The 17034-nt window shown below is 33.9% G+C and overlaps 1 protein-coding gene across 2 annotated transcripts; it reads right to left on the bottom strand.

Moving 5' to 3' along the window:
• Nucleotides 1-43: 43 nt before the first annotated feature.
• On the bottom strand, nucleotides 44-10055 carry LOC105833885 (Golgi apparatus protein 1). Of its 2 annotated transcripts, none has more exons than XM_012675972.3 (15): nucleotides 9964-10055; nucleotides 9220-9580; nucleotides 8595-9157; nucleotides 7753-8170; nucleotides 7512-7613; nucleotides 7046-7324; nucleotides 6727-6896; nucleotides 5465-5582; nucleotides 5205-5401; nucleotides 4905-5124; nucleotides 4309-4635; nucleotides 4046-4225; nucleotides 2911-3139; nucleotides 2611-2717; nucleotides 44-1812 (listed from the first exon to the last, which is right to left on the bottom strand). In XM_012675972.3, the coding sequence occupies exons 1-15, from the start codon at nucleotides 10038-10040 to the stop codon at nucleotides 1648-1650; spliced, it is 3513 nt and encodes a 1170-aa protein (XP_012531426.2). In that variant the 5' UTR covers nucleotides 10041-10055; the 3' UTR covers nucleotides 44-1647. The 2 variants fall into 2 exon arrangements, with proteins under 2 accessions (XP_012531426.2, XP_012531427.1); XM_012675973.2 differs by lacking the exon at nucleotides 9964-10055 and adding an exon at nucleotides 9720-9947 and having other exon boundaries at nucleotides 1648-1812.
• Nucleotides 10056-17034: the final 6979 nt, after the last annotated feature.

The following is a 17034-nucleotide window of genomic DNA, read 5'->3' as shown; positions in this document are numbered from 1 at the left end:
ATTAAGGCAACAATCGCGCGAAAATTTGCACTTTTTGTTTAAATAATTTTTTTTTAAGTTATTTATTTAAAATTACGATTAAAGTAATTCATTTATCTAGAAAAGATAATCCGAATTGTGATAAATCTCATCACACACATACACACATACGTATATTTCACAAAACAAATAAAAATTTATAATTCTTATATATATTTACATAGGAGCCGTCATGCGCACGACAAAGATATATACGTGCGCGTATCGGTCATATTAAAGTTACAAACGAGGAACTGAGGCTTAAAGAGGGAAGACTCGGATTAACTTGTACCCATTGAGCATACATCTATTTGGATTTAAATCAACTTAAAACATATTTTTGTTCGCCTCCGTATGAATCGTATCACAAACGCAAGGTACAGAGAGCAAAGAAGAATCACAAAAACGTGTCCTTCTCTCATCCACATTTTACTCTTGCACACTCGTATGCGAAGTCGTTCTCACAGAATGACCTCGAGGGTCCCTCAGGAATAATCGTTACACGGTCGCTTCTCATACCGGTTATTCGAGAATCGACATCGTGATGAACCTTTGGACGTGCTCTCTCGCTCTCTTCGCAATTGCGTCGCGAAGATTGATCGAAATCCCCTGAGAAGGAGGGAAAGAGAGACAGAATACTTGGTACTTCAAATAACTAGTGCTCTTATTTTCGACACCTCTCTCTCTCTCTCTCTCTCTCTCTCTCTCTCTCTCTCTCTCTCTCTCTCTCTCTCTCTCTCTCTCTCTCTCTCTCTCTCTCTCTCTCCCCCCCCTCTCTCTCTCTTTCTCTCTTTTTCTCTCTCTCCGCATATGAGCTTCTAAATTAGACTCAGAGCAACGACAGTACACATATTCAGCTCATGGGCAGCATATATTTCCAACAATTTTTGGCATTTTGTTGTTCTCTCTTTATTTCGTTAAAATTGCGTCCTATGAACAAAGGCGAATAAATTCGCTGGTTATTTTATTTCAATGTTTATTATTTCTTTTGTTTTTAAACTAATTTCTCGCAGATAAAGATAAAATAGTATTATACACTTAAGAAAAAAAAGAATCGTTAAAAATAGATCCTCAAAATTATATATCTTTCGCAGTAATCTCGATCTACGTAATATAAAGCCGTAATATCAAATAACATAGTTCCTTTCATTACTTCTTGTAACAAACTTAAGAGCGTTCTTCTTGAATATAAAGAGATAAGCTCTTGAAGCTTGTTGCAAATTCTGGAGAACACCCTGTATTTTTGGAATCATAATGTTACAATATAATATATATTGTATAATATATATATTATGTCTAAATATTTAAATCTCTTCCGCTGTCCAATCTTCGAATACTCGTATATTCTTAAACGTTTACAATCTTCGTTTCGCATAATATTGCGTGTACTTAATATGCACGTCAAAAATCTCGTAGCCTTTTCCCGATTATTAATACAAAGATTCGCACTTTAAAAACTTCGATAAACGAAGGTATAAAAAGACCGATGTTTCTTTTTTTATCATAAACTTGCACTGAACCATGTCGTCGACCAAGTCAACGCACGTGTTAAAGTTTATATAAAGTTTGTAATCCTTCAACTAATCTCACAAAAGTCATTTCACTAGTGGACGGGCTCCGGCTGTGTCATCACTTGTTCTTCATAATCATCGTCCGCCTGGTCACTCGGCCACAGAACATACCAACGATGAAGATCACCCCGATCATGGTAAAACCAACGATCATAAAGTAACGTCGCGCTGGGGAACGATTCACCGTTGAATATAACTCCTCAAATGTATTTGGCGCAATCAACTGTAATGCAATAAAGAAAAATGTGATTATCCCGGGACACACAATAAAAAAAGGTAATTATTCCGAACCAATGCTCCACCTCCAAACAAGCTGAAAATTTTTGTAATAGCTTCTTATGGTTACAAAGTAATGTAAATACCAATTTTTAATCGGTGGAAGTACAAAAAAACTTATAAACATAATAACATAAAAAAGAAATACAACATAAATATATTCTATGGCCATATGCACGTTTTAGTGATTTTTCACTAAATTCGCGAAATTTTAACTCAAAATATAAATAGTATACAATTTACAATAAAATTTACACACCTTTAAGATAATCTTTGATAAAAGAGGGCTTCCTTTCAATGACAAAATATCAAGATCATAAATGGACTAACGCGATGTCCGACTACATAAAGAATCGATACACACACACACACACACGCACGCACGCACGCACGCACGCACGCACGCACGCACGCACGCCACACAGACACGCGCGCGGTAGAGGGTGCAAGGGAGGCCTTCTCTCTCCGCCTCCCGCATCCACTCCGTCGGTAGAGATGCCCTAGGTAAAAGTACGCAAAAGTACGGTGCGTACTTCGTTGATGATAAATTACGAGTTATCCGACATGGTTTCTCAACAAAGTACGCACCATACTTTTGCGCACTTCTGCCTAGAGCACCTGTACTGACGGGGTGGGTGCGAGAGGAGGGTCAAAGGCCCCTCCTTGCACTCGCCGTGCGCGCGTGTGTGTGTATGTGTGTGTGGTATTTTACATAATATTTAATCTTTCATAATCTTTCACCAACCTTGGCAGCATTTTTAAACATTTCCATTCTTGTAGTTAACATCTTGTAGCAATCAGGTTGCAAAGACTTATTGCTGTCTTGCAACGCATTTTGCAAGCACATTATATCTGTAATATAATTGTTATTAAAATTATTAATATATATTTACTCACATATTTATTTATATTATATACAATTTATATCACAAAAATTAATACAAATTTAATAGACTTGAATTCAAAAGAGAATCATTGTATAAGTCAAATTCATATTTTCTAGATTTCTATAAATATTAATAAACAAATGTATAAAATTACATACGTCTTCCTGCACCTTGAGGTACAGCACTGCAATATTTACTAATATCTACGGCACATGCTTTTTGTAACAAGGGATCCACGTTGATGTCAGCCTTAGTTTGCTCTATCAGATCTGCAACTTCCAAACGGCATTCCTCCCTCATATCTCGATTTCCAGCATTAAATTTCCTTTTCAGACACTCTTCGACGGCACCAGGCTCGTTTTCATCTGACCGACATATAGTTTCAATCTAACAAAAAGAGAAGAATTTTTTATTGAAATTTAATTCTACAGTAACTATTAATTGCACAATAATTAGATTTAAAGTATTTGGTACACTGGAACCCCAGTAGACTGTTCGAGGGTCTAAGTCTACTAACGCGGGGTGATCTCCTATTGCTGAAATTTATCCCCACTTTGTGAAATTCAAGGACGTTACGACGTTGTCATCTAACTAGTTTATATAATTATGTTTTAAGACTAAATGTAGTCATCACTTAACTTATAAAACTTAAAAATATATTTAAAATTTATAAATATAAAATATTATTAGACAAAATCCAACTTCGATTACAATTGACGTTCCTTTATTTACGTGATTACACTTAAATAATTTACTTTAAATTATTGTTGGCTATTTTATTTACATTTGCGTAAATTTTTTTAAATAAAAAACTTATACAAGAATATATTTTTTATTTATATTACAAAAAATTTTTAGACTATTTTGATATATTTATAATTTAGTTTTTTTTTATGATACAATATAAACATGCTTTTATATATTTTCAAAATTTTACTATATGATTTTCCCTCTTGAATATATTTAAAAATAGAAATTTTATTTTTATATATTAAGCATTTTCGTTTTTGTTTTTCTAAAATATTAGTCATTTTTTAATGAATTGATCAGATCACAATCTAACACAAATCTTAATCTACATGTACACATCGTAACTACGAAAACTGCTTACTACACGATTGCATTGCTATCCCTCACTTACGCTACTCATCTGCGCCAAGTGTATATGGAGGGGATAGTTTCTACTAACGCAGGGTTCCAGTGTATAAATTAATATTCTCTATCCCCACTCAACTATAAGTGTTCAAATTTTCTTAGAATAATTGTAAATTATAATTCTATGGTTTTTTTTACCTCGTGCGCACACATCGTTGCTAATAAAGGATTTAAATGATAATTTAATGCAGCTTCTCTTAGAATATTAGCCATTTGGTGCTCGCATTTAGTCATCAGCTTCGATTCTCGAAATCTGATTTTCAAACATTTAATTACTTTTCCTTCAAGTTCTTTATCAGTACGTTCATGTATTAATACCTAAAGTATGTATTCACAAATTAATTAATTAATTAACTATGTTAAATATATTTACATAGATTTTATTTTCATTTTCTTTTTACCTCTTTGCAATGCCTATCGATATCAGAGCCACACGCATTTTGCAGCGCAGTGTTAAATCTATAATCCGTATTCTGTTCGATCATTCTTCGAATCACAATGTTTTTACACTTATCATCGAATGTGATTTCGTCTTTGTATTTTTTAAGGCAATCCAAAGTTTGTGATTTGCTCACATCGTGGCAGTATTGTTTGATCATGGCTCGACAGATACTCAACAAAGGAACATCACTGGAACTGTCTTGAAACTCCTGTTTCCTTACTTTGAACAGCTGTTTATGACACATATCTGATAGTTTAGACTTGTGCGATGCCAAGCATTCTAATACCTAAAACAACCTTAGTTTTAATAACATATTTATCATAAACACTAGAATTTGCTTAAAGTAGCCATCTAATAAAGAAGCAAATAATACAGAATTTAGAAAAAAAAGAACAAATTGTAATTTATAAATACTAAAACACAAATAATTGTATTTTTATATTTAAAATTTTTTTAAATGTAAAATTTTTATGTAAAATTTTATTTAAAAACTTTTTCTCTGGTTATGTGTATATAAATATGACAAAAAAGATAAATAGAGAATATTGTCGCTACTTGTGAATTGCCTCGTTCTACATTAAAACACAATTGTTTGATATCAACTGCACAGGTCGCTTGCAGAACAGGATCAAAGTTGATATTTTCTCGTTGCTGATAAAGTTGCGCTCGCAGCTGTTGCCTGCAATCCTTCATTACACGATGCTGAGAGTCCTTCATTATATCTTCCTGCACAATTGAACTTAAGCATTCTATTACATCGGCTTTCGTTTTCGATCTACATTATGATACAATGTTATATAATTTATTCTTAAATTTGAAAATATTTGAATTCTGTGTATTAAGAAATTGAATTACTTAGGACACCATCTCTTAACGTAAGGCCTGCATGCCTCCTTGAATTTATACGTAAAATGATAGTTTTTTAATGATATTAGTTGGAAATGTTCCACGGCTGTTTTACATTTGTAATCGGTGCGTGCATCCAGTTCGTTTTTGTGCTCGATAAGACATTCCATCATGTCTCCTTCATCTTTTCCATATTTTAATACCTCCTAAAATACGTAAAAATCATTGACAATAAAATAGTGAAGTAAATTAGACAATTCAAAGTATACCTCACAGTGACGTTCCATAATATGTTGACACGCAGAAGAAATTATGGGATTCAACTCCACACGCTCAGCCTGTTCCTCAGTAAAATTTCCAACTGCAAACTTGCATTTTTCTTTCAAACTGCAATTAATACAAATTCGATCAAGAAAATGATATTTCATCAGTTCTAATAAAAATATCAAACGTTAAGATGAAAGCCAATATTGGTTACAGTGGATCTTGGTATATAATAATAATTATGTGAATTTTTTATAATTTTTAGCTTGCATAAACTGCGTATCGTATATTCATCGATTTTAAAGAACAGTCCTTAACCGGAAATTCAATCCAAAACTAGAATATGTAATATCACAAGTTGACGAGCAATTTAACGAATATATGGTGTGCAGTTCATATGATGTAAAAGTAAAAAAGTCACAAAAATTATTAGATTCAAATCAAGATTTGTTGTAGACTGATATTAACTCTTCATCTTATTTAATAAAAAAATTTAATATTTATAAATCTAACAGGAATTAAAAACATAAAAAATATTTGGAATTACCTCTAAAAAGATTTTTTTTTAATACTTTGTTAATATTATGCAAAAACATTGCACGCGAAAAAACTAGTAATTATAAAATAATAAATTATCAGCAATGTAGCTTTAAGGGGATATTAACTGCTCTGTTTTATCACTAATTTTTTGGACACCGAAATATTTTTATTGATTGCGTGGAATTGAAAATCCTTCTTCAAAATTAAAGTACAGATAGTAACGCGGTGCGCTGCAATCAATTTTATACAAAAAACGAAAGAAAGTTAGAAAATTATAGTTTTGTTATCGACTTCTGTAGTCGACTCGTGAAAACATTTGCTGCGTATAAAAGTTTTAGACTTTGTACGTATAAAATAAGCATTAGGCGCACTTGGAATTTTAGCAAAGAACAATATTTTGCTTTTAGAATAAGCCTAGAAACCTTAGAAAAAAAGTTTTCCGTGTTTAAGAGGATCCTATCTGTTTTATCGACAAAATTGTACAATTTGTTTAAAATCCTTCTCCACAATTAAAGTATAGACGATAACAGTGTGCAGAATACATAAACTTTAATTCTGGAAAAGGATTTCTAAATCTATAAAAGAAATACATACAAAATTTTGTTAATGACGTGCCTAAATGACTCTACATTATCGACCTCGATCAAGTTTGACGAGCAGTTTAGCATCCTCTTAAGCTTTTTTTAATGTGTAATTTTCATTATTTAAAATTTAAAATAATCAGTACTTCTCTAAATTGTCCTGCAAGCATAAAATTTCTTCCCCTTTCGCAGTTTTATCATAACAGAATGACGCTAGTTCATTGAAGCACACTTCTTCTATCTCGGGTTGCAAGTCGACATTCATAGCACGCTGCCTCATAACTCTTCTAATTTCTTCCAAGCAGTCCGCTCTTAACTGAATAAAATATAAAAAAAACAGTACAAATTTTAACAAGAAGTGTAATAACAAAGTGTTAATAACTTGAATTTTCAGTTTGAAAATTAAATTATTGAACTATCTTATTTAAAAATTAATTATGCATTTAGTAATTTCAATAATCTTACCGTCATATTTTTCTGATACACGTGTCGATACAAACATGGCAGTACCAGAGGCCCAGTTTCAGGATCCATCTGTTTGCCGTTGCCGGCCCACGCATTTCTTGCATGACATAACCGCATGGCATCAAATTTACATGCTCTGTACAATTGCGGATCAAGTTTGAAGTCTCTGGCGATAAAGTATTGTATTTGCACTAAGGCTGTTTCACAGGCCTCAGTCATCCTCTCTGTTCCTAGTTGTTCCATTAAACAAGATATCACTCTGGCATCTCCACCATGCACCTAAATTAGATATTAAAAGTATTTAATATACACAGAGTAATAAATATATCCGATAAATTCATTAACCATATACTTGAAGCAAAACAGTTTAAAATTTCATATAGAACTCAGAATTTCTTATATATAACTTCCATTATACATACCCAGTTAAAACTTTTACATTTGTATGAAAAAATAAATTACTTACGTCTCTACAAGCTAAATTAACTACAGGTTGACATTGTTCTCTTAAAACTGGATCAATTCTCCAATCTTCACCAGCATCAGCTTCCATAATTAATTCTTCCAACTAAAATTACATGACATACATTTTATAAAGAGATTATATCGTGTTCTTAGAAACGTTGTTGAAAGAATCTTATAAATGTGTTATTAATAATAAAAAACTTCAATCTTAATATTTTTAATTTCTTCTATCGATTATTTACCGCTCTTTGGCATTCCGGTGCAACTCTCAATTTCCTCTTCCTCGTTCTTGTATGCTCCATCAAACAGTGTATCGTGGCGCCGCCGACCTCAAGACTATTGCAAAAACTCGTAATATCATTGGCACATTTATGCACAATCTCTGGTGACAGTCTGTAATCTTCCATTAGCAATTTCCTATGATCAAACATTTCAGATTGACAATTCCCATCGATTTTACTGCCATTTTTCATGGCAGATTCCAAACAGAGCAAGATTTGTGCTAGCTTGATATCTTTGTCTTCAGATACGGATCGCCTGCAGTGATTATTTCTAATATCTTCCTTACACGCTTTAACTAGACCCTTACTTATTTTATAATCAGAAGCAATGAGCTTCTCTCTTCTCGTCAACTGCTCTTGACATTGTGCACTCATGGATCTATCAATATAAAAGAATTTTAATATAGAAATTTTTAAATAATGTTTATATTTTTAAATAAGGTTAAATCTATAAATTGATATAAAAAATAAGTCTTTTTAAAAGATAAAATTTCAAATTTTTAACATACATGTTTGTTTTTTTTAATATAAAATACAATCCAACATTGAACTTCAACATTAAATTCTAGTAATTAGGAAGTTTGCAATTTAAATTAACACATAAATAAGAAATTAGTATTAATGCAATCAAAGCGTTTGAAAATATTATATTGAGTACAATTTTGAATATAACATAGTGCAATTTGTATTTCCCATAAACTAATTTTTTTTTAAACCTTAATCCTAATTTATTCAGAATCATATGACATTTGAAAGTGTACAATCTTGTCCTACATTTAAACCATCAACATTTAAATACTTACCTATCAGTTTTATATTTCATTAAACACTTATAGACTTGACCACTGCCTGGTCTAATGTTAGGACAGAATTTAATACGATCATGACTACATGCCATGTAGAGCTGACGATCCAATTTAATGTTTTCAGCTTGAATCTCGGACACATGAAGAATAAGCCTCTTGCACTCATGTCGCAGTTGCTCAACATGTTCTTGCAGACAGGCTAATATCTGACCTTGCGATATATCTCTGTATGGCTGTAAACTGTCACACTTAAAATCTCTAATATCACTTGCACAATCTGTCTTAAAGGGAGTCAGAAGTCTGAAGTCACTGAAAGCAATCCACTCCAATCTCTGAATGTAAGTGATACAGTCAGGATCACTGACCATCTCTCGCTTGTCAATCAAGCAAGACAAATAAGCCCCATGATTTATGTCAGAATTCTTGCACTTTAGAGTATCCAATTCTGTGCCACATGATTTTCTGGCTAGCCTTTCTATGTTTTGATTATCTGTAATGTTCTTGATATAGGACCAAATTGCTTCCTGACACTTCTGATTGATCCCAGATATCTCAGTAGGCTGCAAAGTTTATGAGAAGAATTAAATTTCTGATACTCACCTCTATTTTTCTGCATACACACCTTGAAAGTCTGAATACACTCGAGCAGCATAAGCTCATCGTTGTTCCCATCAATATCCCCACAAAGGCGATTTAATTTATCGCGACACTGGCCGTTGATAATCTTTAATGACCCATCGTCCTCGGATTCTCTCTTACGTTCGTAAAGCACAGCTCTCTGAATTCTTTTGGTTCGAAAACTATCGGAGAAGAGCCAACCGATTTTGGAAGGCTCATCGGCCTGCTGCGCGAACACATCTCCGAAATACGTTGACGTTGTGCAATGCAACACCGACAGGATGAGTATCGCTGATAGTACTTGCCTTGTGTATTCCATTCTTGACGCTCGAGCCTCACTCTTTAGCGAGTCATCATTACAAATCCTGTAAAGAGCACGTCATTGAACGTAGTTCATTCAGAATTCGTTTAATGCCACTTGATCATTGAGAATTCTTTAACATCATCGACAGATCAAGATATTGTTTAACTAAAAAGAAAGTTAATAAAAGAAATGAACACGACTTTGCAAATCTCTTCTTTACGTCACGGCCGGTCGTTTGTTATTTCTTCTTCTTTTTCGGGCTTGTGATTGTTGTTGATCATCTACCGTATAACATCATACGCGTGAGTATTGGTACCAGTAATTGTCCAAATGTCAGCGAACAAATATGATTGGTATGAATAACATAGAGCAACATAGTGAGGTCACCGGGATTTTTACAACGTCATCTTACAGGATACATGGTATACTATTCACGATACGTACATTATCGGTAGCAAGGTCTGTTGATAAACGACGGAAGGGGAAAGAAGGTCTTCGCATGAGCGCCATTTTGGAGCCATACTACTAGTTTACACCGAGCACTTGGTACGCGTATCAAGTAGTGAATTTAAGCTGTATAACGTCCTGGGGCCCGATTCTTGAATTCATTCGCAAGAGAAACGTATACGCAAGTACTCGCTCTAACAGAAAGTTGTAAGTTTATTGGTTAATAGCCATACGATAGCCAATAAATTTCTAACTTTTCTGTAAGAACAGAATTTGCGAATACGTTTCTCTTGCGAATAAATTCAAGAATCGAGCCCCTGGACGACGGACCTTCCTTTATTCCACTTACCTCGGCAGTAGATAAAGGGGCGCTCTCTCTCTTTTTGGGCTACCTGCTGGGCCGGCAATACCCTGGGATATGAGAGCTAGGGTTGATTCAATTATTAGCTGTTGTAAGACATTTGGACAAAATAACTGTTTACTCCTCTATGCGGAGTTCTTACTCAAAGGTCTTGGGTAAGCTTACTCTTCTATAGTAGCAAGAGTGACAATGACTTACGTCACTTACGAGTAACAAGAGTGGTAATAAGGGCGATAAAATCAGAATAGTAGTAAGGTAGTAGCAACTATGGATAATTCTGGCAACAATATGATAACCTTTTAATAAAGATTATAAAATAGTCATGACAATAAACTGATAATTGAGTAATAATAATAATAATAATAATAATAATAATAATAATAATAATAATAATTGTAATAAATTAGCAGTTACAAAGTCTTAGTGAAATTATAAATAATAATATCAATAGGATAACTGTTTGATAGTTGAATAATAATAATGATAATTGAAAATTGGTAACTCCAACGGTAAAGATTATAAGGCCGTAATGGTAATAAGATAACAGTTGAATAGCGATAATAATAATAATAATAATAGCGAAGTTGGCAATTGTGAGAGCTCAATAAAATTGTAACTAGTAATGACGAGATAAATTGATTGGTGGTTGGATAATAATAAAGATAATCGCAACAAAATTAGCAGTTACAAGAGTTTAGTAAGATCGTACACATAATAATGACAATTTAATAATTAGTTGATAGTTGAATAATAATCATAATAATAGTTGAAAGTTGATAACTTAAATAATAAGGATTGTAAATCAATAATTATAATAATAATAAGATGATAATTAAATAATAATGATGATTGCGACGAAATTAACGACTACAAGAGTTCCGTAAAATCATAAATAATAGTGGCAGTAAAATAGCTGGTTGGTAGTCGAACAATAATGGTTGTAACTAAAGGTCGACAACTATAGTAATAAAGATTATAAATCAACAATAGTAGTAAGATAATAATCAAATAGCAATAATAATAATAATAATAACTGAAAGTTGGTATCTTCAATAATGATAATTCAGTAATAATAATGTAAAACAATAATAATAATAATATTGCAATTAAATAGTAATGATAATACACTTCTCGCAAAAATTAAAGAAACAAAAAAATTTTCTAAATTTTTTGCCAATTTTCAACAGGCTGTATTTTAGTGAAAAATGGTTGTACAGGAAATAAAAAAACATAGCTTTTGAAGCTTGAAGACTCTAGTTTTAGAATTTTTTGGTTAAAAATTTTTTTGAGCACCGGTAGCCATGCAATTCTTGGATAAAGCACGAAGAAAAAATTTTCAAAATTTTTTACATTTTTTTTTCGCTCTACGGGCATGAAAAAAATTTTTCGAGCTAAACCAATGCATAGGTCGCATAGCCTGTTCATTCAGCTTCAATTTGCTTTTTTTGGAAGTCAGATACGACTATTTGTCTTCGAGATATCAAATTTTGAATGCAAAAGGACCCTTTTTCACTCAACTGCCGATATCTCTGAAACTACTGGTCGCCTAGCGAGCTGACGAGCGGTTTCGTTTTCTGCAGAAAATTTCCTACAAAATCTGTCATGATTGATTGAAAAAAAAATTTTGTCCCACCTGAAACGGTAACGTGAAAAAAGAGCAAAAAAATGCCATTTTCCCCTTTTTTGGTAAATCGACTGTGTCTTCGACAATATTGGGGCAAAAGCTTAGGTTAGAAGAAAATTTTACAGTCTAATGTACCCCAAAGACCCCCCTAAATTTTTAGATCGATCGGTTCAGCGGTTTCCCCGGACCGATTGATTGAAATTTGGAAAAAATTAAGGGAACAAGACTTTGTTCCTTAAATTTGACCTAATCTTTTTAAAATTCAATAATTTCATTTTTTTTTACTTTTTACTCAATTTTGAGTTTTTTGAAGATTGAGTAACAAAAAAAAATCCAAAAAAATTTTTTCAAAAATTTCGAAAATTTTCAAAAAATTTTTTTTGAAAACTTAAAAAAAAATTTGAAAAAAAATTTCTTTTTTTTCGTTTTTAAGAAAATCAAACTTTCTGACGAAAATTTTGATTGATGATTGATTTACCGCCGGCATTAGCGTTATCCAAAGCATACCACGTGGAGGTTGCACGGTCGGATTTACGCTTCTTTTGTGCTTACGCACGTGTGTTAATGATTCTTCGAAAAAAATGAGACCCCGTGGTTCGTCAGCTCCACAGTATTTTGCGACTTCAAACTCATTTTCTAAAGTGTGTGTGTGTGTGTGTGTGTGTGTGTGTGTAAAGTGTGTGTGTCTCGTGTTCAGTATCGAGTGTTCCCGCCTCTACTCCTAATCACAGCTTGCAATCTTTGTCGCAATGCAATTTCGGATCATCTGTTGAGGGATCTGACGCCAAATTCTTATCAAAGCTTTTGCCCCAATATTGTCGAAGACACAGTCGATTTACCAAAAAAGGGGAAAATGGCATTTTTTTGCTCTTTCTTCACGTTACCGTTTCAGGTGGGACAAAATTTTTTTTTCAATCAATCATGACAGATTTTGTAGGAAATTTTCTGCAGAAAACAAAACCGCTCGTCAGCTCGCTAGGCGACCAGTAGTTTCAGAGATATCGGCAGTTGAGTGAAAAAGGGTCCTTTTGCATTCAAAATTCGATATCTCGAAGACAAATAGTCGTATCTGACTTCCAAAAAAAGCAAATTGAAGCTGAATGAACAGGCTATGCGACCTATGCATTGGTTTAGCTCGAAAAATTTTTTTCATGCCCGTAGAGCGAAAAAAAAATGTAAAAAATTTTGAAAATTTTTTCTTCGTGCTTTATCCAAGAATTGCATGGCTACCGGTGCTCAAAAAAATTTTTAACCAAAAAATTCTAAAACTAGAGTCTTCAAGCTTCAAAAGCTATGTTTTTTTATTTCCTGTACGACCATTTTTCACTAAAATACAGCCTGTTGAAAATTGGCAAAAAATTTAGAAAATTTTTTTGTTCCTTTAATTTTTGCGAGAAGTGTACTTGCAACAGAACTAGCAATAATAGTGTCAATAAGATAACTATTTGATAATATAATAATAATAATGGTAACCGCAAGTTAGTATCTATAATAATAAAATTGTAAATCTATAATAATAATAAGATAATAATTGAACAGCAGTAATGATAATAGTAACGAAGTTAGCAATTGCAAGAACTTAGAGAAATAGTAAATAGTGATGATGACAAGAGAGTTCATTAGAAAAAGGAAACAATAATAGTAATAATAATAATGACAATCGTAACAAAATCAGCAATTATGGTGGCTTTAGTAGAGAATCATAGATACCAATAATTAGGAGGTAATGATTGGATAACAATAATTATAACAGAAGATTGACAATTATGTAACCCTAATAAGGCCAGATTATAAATTGATAATATGGGTTTTAATATAATGGCGGTGCTAGGAGTTGCAACAGAAAATGACGAATAATGATTATCTGAATATAAATTTTCCTGGTGGAGGCGCGTTCCTCAAGATGTTCTCCACTTCTTCGTCGAGTTGTTCCTCGATACTCATCTATTTCTTCCAAGGTAAAAATTTGCGGATTGAAGGGGTACGTCAATGTTCGGGGTTTGGTAGGGTTAGCTGGGAGCAAGTTTATTAAACTGTACAGGTTGTCTCATGGAAGACCTTTTAGACGCGGGGTCTCGCAGCAAGAGGGGATATTGTGACGTCATTGGAGTTTAGTTGTCTCACTTACACTTAGAAAGTGTAAGTCTCTCTCTCTGTTCAAATGATTCCAGGTGTAGCTGATACAAGTGCAGCTACACAAGTGTAGCTGAGCAGAGAGGAAAACGCGCTGGTAAAACAGAGAGGAATAGCAATGAGTATGACAAAGATAAATAACACTGACGTCACGACCAATCAGCGTTAAGTATCCGGATGAGACAACCTGTACAGTTTAATAATCTTGAGCTGGAAGAGGATCGTCTAAGGGTCGGGAATGTTTGTCTATGGGGGATATCAAAAAGTTTATAGGAACGATCGGATCTTCTATATCAGGGATTTCATCTAAATTTGGGAAAAAACTGTCTTCAAAACTGTAGATATCCGTGGGTATGAATTCGGGAGTGTTAGGTTAGGTTTCAATCGTTTAGTGGGAGTGTTAGGTTAGGTTTCAATCGTTTAGTGATAGCAAGTTTCAATCGTTTAGTGGGAGGGGGCGAGGTGTGAGATTCTTCGACCTCTTCGTTTGGCGGAGGAGGCAATTCAAAATTGAGGAACTCTTGGATATCTCGGTCGAAATCTTTAAGCTCTTCCCTTGTTAAGGACCTTGATGATACGCGGTTTGCTGCGCGCCTACTGAAGGGAATGAATTTCATCAACCCTTTTTGTTGAGGGAAGAAAGGAAATATTTTGATATGCTCGGAACTTAATTAATTAAGTCCTTACTTGGTGACGCTTCGCGTCAATGGCCTGGACGAATTAAAGGATGTTGTAGCCATTTGATCTACATTGATAAAGAAAAGAGGGAAACAATTATGAGTATCGGCTCGAAAATTAAATCTGGGGGAAATGGTGTTTGCAACTATCTTGTTTATTTCATTTTTATTTATTTGGGCAGAGAGGAGATAAAGACAAAAGGAAGCGGGAGAAAGAAAGTTGTGGCCTTAAGATCAATATTGAGCGGCTTGACTAGTAATTTCTTAAAGTTAATGTGGAACAACGACATTCGTGCTTGGTAGAACCTCGCAGTTGGTAAACGAACGCTTGTTCATTTACTATCGCACAAAAGATAGAATATGAAATCTTAAAATAATTCGTAAAACGAGAAAGGAAGCGGCGATATTCGGGCGTGGCTGAGCCTCGCCGTCGGCAGATGAGCGCTTGCTCACCCACTATCGCACCAGAGATAGAATATGAAAACTTAAAATAATTCTTAAAATTAAAAAGGAAGCGGCGATATACATGCGTGGCAGAGCCTCGCAATTGGCAGATGAACGCTTGTTCACCTACACTATCGCACCAGAGATAGAATATGAAAACTTAAAATAATTCTTAAAATTAAAAAAGGAAGCGGCGATATACATGCGTGGCTGAGCCTCGCAATTGGCAGATGAACGTTTGCTCACCTACACTATCGCACCAGAAAGAGAATATGAAACCTTAAAATTATTCTTAAAACGAGAAAGGAAGCGGCGATATTCGGGCGTGGCGGAGCCTCGCCGTCGGCAGATGAGCGCTTGCTCACCCACTATCGCACTAGAGATAGAGTATGAAATCTTAAAAATAATTCTTAAAATTAAGGATTTAAAAGCAAGAATGTCGATAGTGAGCTTTAGAAAAGGGAGAGGGAAAGAGAGACAGAGAAAAGGAGAGATCTATTGGCCTAGTGAAAGAGGGTTCGATGGAAAAACCTGGCTGGGTTGCAAACACGCGGAATTATGATGGTAACTCAAAAGGACTACTTTATAGTTTGACTCTGCGCGTCGCTTAGTATACGGTTTAAGGACACTGTATAGGCTTCTCAGAACGATAAATAATTATCATTGATTATAGTTTCAAGATTTATTTATTGTATTAATAATTATACTTTTGTATGTATAAAATAGGGTTACAGGGTATTATAATAAGGCTACATGAACAAAAGCAGAAGAGAAGTGTAGTACAATAATTCGGTGTTAACGGACTTACCAAGATAGCAGTGAGGAACAGGGGTGGTTCAAGACTTCAAGATCGAAGTTGTTCTTTCAGGTTTGCTCTAAGACTTTGTTCTGCAAGACACGACTATGCACACGAAGTACACGCACGAATCAAAACGGCATAAAAGCGTGTCGGTCTTAATTGCAGGGTTTATATACCCTTAGATGCACATAGATCGAGCCTCCCTTACCCCTCCATGGCTATCTTAGCTAGTCGGATGCATAATGCGGCTTTTCTTTGAAGTGTACGTGACAACTGACCTCGTCGCATGGTGTAAAAATAGGTCGTCCTTGATGGTGATCCAACAGGATTCGCGATCTAAGTCGATCGAAAATTTACATGGTGTAATTTAAACGGAAAAATTTTAATTTTAAGGATGCATAATCTAAATTTATAATTAAATTTAGTTATTAATTTATCGATTAATTTTCGGTTATATATTTTATGTGAATTACATTTTAGATTTGTATAGGGGTGGTTCCAATTCGGTTAACAATTGGCGCCCAGGATGCTCGGGTAGCTCCAACGAGTTATCGCCTTACGCTCCGCAAGGATACATCAGTGAGCGTGATTATCGGTGTGAATGAACATACATGTGGTAGATACGTACGCTACTCACGGTGTAGGTCGGCCGCAAGTTAATCAATCGAGTTAATCAATTTCGATTATTCCGTTTTCTTGAATGAATCATAGTTATCGGTGGATTGGCGCAATGGCATAGAATTATTTAAGAATTTTAAAATACTTATTATTGTTTACTAGTTATCGATAAGGATAAAATAAGAATAGCAATAGAGTAAAACAAAACGATCGATCGTATTATAACATGAGCGAATATGTACAGTGGTCGATTGATTAACCTAGCTGTTTACAAAATTGATTTTAAATTATTGTTTGTCGATTAGTTTAATTTGTCGTTGTGAATATTCAGTGTTTATAAGTTTATGTATTGGTGACTATTATTTGTTTATCCACAATTCTAAATCTTACTACAAGCTTTGCGCTTACATAT

Source organism: Monomorium pharaonis, chromosome 4, assembly GCF_013373865.1.
Source record: "Monomorium pharaonis isolate MP-MQ-018 chromosome 4, ASM1337386v2, whole genome shotgun sequence".
NCBI lineage: Eukaryota > Metazoa > Arthropoda > Insecta > Hymenoptera > Formicidae > Monomorium > Monomorium pharaonis.
This window is presented reverse-complemented; position numbering and strand designations above follow the sequence as displayed.